Source organism: Hippopotamus amphibius, chromosome 3 (assembly GCF_030028045.1).
Source record: "Hippopotamus amphibius kiboko isolate mHipAmp2 chromosome 3, mHipAmp2.hap2, whole genome shotgun sequence".
Classification (NCBI taxonomy): Eukaryota; Metazoa; Chordata; class Mammalia; order Artiodactyla; family Hippopotamidae; genus Hippopotamus; species Hippopotamus amphibius.
This window is the reverse complement of record NC_080188.1, coordinates 113,488,344-113,493,113: the sequence shown is the minus strand read 5'-3', so window position 1 is coordinate 113,493,113 and position 4,770 is coordinate 113,488,344. Positions and strand designations below refer to the sequence as shown.

The following is a 4,770-nucleotide window of genomic DNA, read 5'->3' as shown; positions in this document are numbered from 1 at the left end:
ATGGTTGCCAGGAGCCTTGTCCTCAACCAGTCCGGCCCCACTGAGTTTGTGTTTCGCATCTTCACCACCGTCCCGGAATTCCAGGCCCTCCTCTTCCTCCTCTTCCTCCTCCTCTACGGGATGATCCTTTGCGGCAACTCAGCCATCATCTGGGTGGTGTGCACACACAGCGCCCTCCACACTCCAATGTATTTCTTCCTGTCCAACTTGTCCTCTGTAGAGATCTGCTACACCACCGTTGTGGTGCCTTTGATGCTTTCCAACATTCTGCGGACCCAGAAGCCCATTCCCTTAGCTGGTTGTGGGGCCCAAATGTTCTTTTTCCTCACACTTGGTGGTGCTGACTGTTTTCTCTTGGCAATCATGGCCTATGATCGCTATGTGGCCATCTGCCACCCACTGCACTACACGCTCATCATGACCCAGAGGCTATGCATCCAAATGGTGATGTGTGCCATGGGCCTGGCCCTCTTCCTCTCCCTGCAGCTGACCTCCTTAATCTTCACCCTGCCCTTCTGCGGGCACCACCAGGAAATCAACCACTTCCTGTGTGATGTGCCACCGGTGCTGAGGCTGGCCTGCGCTGACATCCACGTGCACCAGGCCGTCCTCTATGTCGTGGGCATCCTCGTGCTGACCGTCCCCTTCATTCTTATTTCTGTCTCCTATGTGTTCATCACTTCCGCCATCCTGCGCATCCGTTCTGCAGAGGGCCGCCGCCGGGCCTTCTCCACCTGCTCCTCCCACCTCACCATGGTCTTGCTGCAGTATGGCTTCTGTGGCTTGGTCTACCTGCGTCCCCAGTCCAGCTCCTCGGTGGATGAGGACCGTCATTTTGCACTAGTTTACACTTTTGTCACCCCCTTACTCAACCCCTTCATCTATACCCTTAGGAACAAAGATATCAAAGGGGCCCTGAAAAAGGCCATCAGTAGCAAAGGAACAGCTGAAACGCTCTAAGGGTTTAGGGGGACTTAAAGGGGGTACCTAAGCATGTGACAGTAGTGAAACTCTCACATACAAATGTCACACTTGCATTTATAGCCCCTCAATTTGGATTTTCATTAATTTTCTGTTCCTAATAGACTTAGTCATTACAGTTCACTCTCATTTTTTAAGTTTCCTGAAACCGTATAATTCTTTTTTTTAAAGAACTTTTATTGAGATACAATTGACATACAATAAACCGCATATATTTAAAGTGTACAATTTGATATTTTTTTCTTATTAGTAATATATATATGGCAATTCCAATCTCCCAATTCATCCCACCCCAACCACCCCCACACCCCACTTCCCCCCCTTGGTGTCCATATGTTTGTTCTCTACATTTGTGTCTCTATTTCTGCCTTGAAAACCAGTTGATCTGTACCTTTTTCTCTAGATTCCACATATATGCATTAATATACGATATTTGTTTTTCTCTTTCTGGCTTACTTCACTCAGTATGACAGTCTCTAGGTCCATCCATGTCTCTACAAATGTCCCAATTTTGTTCCTTTTCATGGCTGAGTAATATTCCATTGTATATATGTACCACTTCTTCTTTATCTGTTCATCTGTTGATGGACATTTAGGTTGTTTCCATGACCTGGCTACTGTAAATAGTGCTGCAATGAACATTGGGGTGCATGTGTCTTTTTGAATTATAGTTTTGTCTGGGTATATGCTCAGTAGTGGGATTGCTGGCTCATATGGTAATTCTATTTTTAGTTTTGCAAGGAACCTCCATACTGTTCTCCATAATGGCTGTATCAATTTACATTCCCACCAACAGTACAAGAGTGTTCCCTTTTCTCCACACTCTCTTCAGCATTTATTGTTTGTAGATTTTCTGATGATGCCCACTCTAACTGGTGTGAGGTGATACCTCACTGTAGTTTTGATTTGCATTTCTCTAATAATTAGTGATGTTGAGCAGCTTTTCATATGCCTCTTGGCCATCCGTATGTCTTCTTTGGAGAAATGCCTATTCACATCTTCTGCCCATTTTTGTTTGGGTTGTTTGTTTTTTTAATATTGAGCTGCTAATATTGAGCTGCATGAACTGTTTATGTATTTTGGAGAATAATCCTTTGTCTGTTGATTTGTTTGCAAATATTTTCTCCCATTCTGAGGGTTGTCTTTTCGTCTTGCTTATAGTTTCCTTTACTGTGCAGAAGCTTTGAAGTTTCATTAGGTCCCATTTATTTATTTTTGTTTTTATTTCCATTATCTAGGAGGTGGGTCATAAAAAATCTTGCTGTGATTTATGTCAAAGAGTGTTCTTCCTATGTTTTCCTCTAGGAGTTTTATAGTCTCTGGCCTTCCATTTAGGTTTTTAATCCATTTTGAGCTTATTTTTGTGTATGGTGTTAGGGAGTGTTCTAATTTCATTCTTTTACATGTAGCAGCCCAGTTTTCCCAGCACCACTTATTGAAGAGGCTGCCTTTTCTCCCTTGTATATCCTTGCCTCCTTTGTCATAGACTAGTTGACCATAGTTTATCTCTGGGCTTTCTATTCTGTTCCATTGATCTATATTTCTGTTTTTGTGCCATATTGTCTTGATTACTGTAGCTTTGTAGCATAGTCTGAAGTCAGGGAGTCTGATTCCTCCAGCTCCGTTTTTTTCCCTCAAGATTGCTTTGGCTATGTGGGTGAAACTATGTAATTCTGAAAACTGGAGTGGGATACTGTAGGCTGCTACTGTTCACTTAGCCCCAAATTAAAAGTTTAAACTTCCTCTAGAGCAACTTTATTATCTATGAAGACTCCTCCTGAGAAGCAATGGTATTAATTGATTCCTTGAGCAGTGCCTCGGATGAAGAATGTTCATAAGGATATTTCGCTTAACCTACTATGCCTTATTCTTGTATTTGCCATCAAAATATGACAAATTGATACCTGGACAATTTATTCCTTCATTAAACCTCTTTCATATTTTACAAGGGTCCCTGTGCGCTCATCTAATCTATGCTCTTACATTCAATCCAGGAATGTACAAGTAGGTCAGGAAAACAAAGAAGAGTCACTTTGCTCTAAGAATTAAACATGTGTTGAGGGTAACTGCAGATTTCCAACACAGGACCCCTGAATTATGGGGAAACTAGAGTGGATCGTCATGTATCATGGTCACACTCTGTAGAGGTCATCCTCTGTTTCAGTCAAGTTCTCCAGAAAAACCAAATCAACAGGATGTGTGTGTGTGTATATGTATACATATGTGTGTATATGAGTGTGTATATATATATATGGAGAGATTTATTTTTAGGAATCAGCTCATGTGATTGTGGAGTTTGGTTAGTCCAAAATGTTCAGCCCAGGCCAGCAGACTGGAGATTCCAGCAGGCATCGATGTTGCAGTCTTGAGTCTGAAGGCATTTTGAAAGCAGAATCCCTTTCTTTTCTCTTAAGATCTTTAAATGATTGTACAAGGCTCACCCACATTAAGAAGAGTAAGCTGCTTTACATACAGTCTATTGATTTAAATGAGAATTATGTCCAAAAAAAAAGCATCTTTAGCACAGCATCTTGATTGATATTTGACCAGAAAACTGGGTTCCATGGCCTAGCCAAGTTTACATGTAAAATTAGCCATCAGAATCCATTCCTTGTCAACTCAGCATCCCTACTCATCTCCTTAAATCATGCTTGATCTCCAAAATAAAGATAATAACAAAGTCAGACTTCTGCCTAATCTGATACAATTATCCTGCATATAACTGAAAACACACTAACCCTTACCCCAGAGGAGGATGCTAAGTCCTTGGGTGATGGTCACCTTTCTCCTTGACATTCTGTAAATTAAATACTACGATGTAAAGTTAACAATACAAAATACTATCATGGAAAGCCAATACATCTTATGTTTTATGTTAAGGATATAGGAGAGGGAAGGAAACACACACACACAAATATATTGATTAAAAAGTAAAGAAGAAATATGCATAATTACAAGCTGCGAAATTAAATTCAGAATGTATGCTCAAAGGGCCCATGTCAATAAATTCAGCCCAACTCAACATTATGCTCCTTTCATCATTGATCCACACATTTAATATCCATTCCCATACATATTCCTCAGGTTTTTGTTTGTATAAATGGAGGGGGGGAATCATGTGATTCTTTTGCAGTATTGTGGCTCTCCTCATAGGTCAAACTTTGTATTTCACCTTTCAGGGCCTACAGGGAAATGAGTCTGGTTTTAGGTCGAGAAGCAAAGAGGGAAGTTGGAGTGGGTCCTGTGGAGAATCAGAAGCGTCTTGCAAAGCAAATACCTCAGGGGAGGCCATTACAGGTAAAGTGGGATTGACCTCAGAAGGGGGTGGAGTAGATGCTTCTCCTAGCAAAGAAACCTCATCAGAATTAGGAGTTCTATGTCCCCAGCTTCCTCAGGATTTTCCCATTGGTGCCCCTTGCAATTTTCAGGATCCCGTTCTTTTTCAATTAATGCTCTAATATTTTTTTAATTTTTTAAATTATTTATTTATTTATTGGCTGCGTTGGGTCGTCGTTACTGCACACAGGCTTTCTCTAGTTGCGATGAGCAGGGGCTGCTCTTCATCGTGGTGCTCAGTCTTCTCATTGCTGTGGCTTCTCATTGCAGAGCACAGGCTCTAGGCACACGGGCTTCAGTAGTTATAGCATGGGGGCACAGTAGTTGTGGCTCTTGGGCTCTAGAGGCGGGCTCAGTAGTTGCGGTGCATGGGCTTAGTTGCTCTGCGGCATGTGGGATTTTCCCAGAGCAGGGGTCGAAACTATGTCCCCTGAATTGGCAGGCGGATTCTTA

General features: G+C 42.0%; 1 protein-coding gene across 1 annotated transcript; it reads left to right on the top strand.

Moving 5' to 3' along the window:
* LOC130848696 (olfactory receptor 10Q1-like) lies at window positions 1-960 on the top strand. The gene has a single exon (XM_057727109.1). The coding sequence runs from the start codon at window positions 1-3 to the stop codon at window positions 958-960; it is 960 nt and encodes a 319-aa protein (XP_057583092.1).
* Window positions 961-4,770: the final 3,810 nt, after the last annotated feature.

Bases quoted from the DNA above. Each gene is read 5' to 3' on its own strand.
- LOC130848696 (XM_057727109.1), top strand. From the start codon at position 1: ATGGTTGCCAGGAGCCTTGTCCTCAACCAGTCCGGCCCCACTGAGTTT.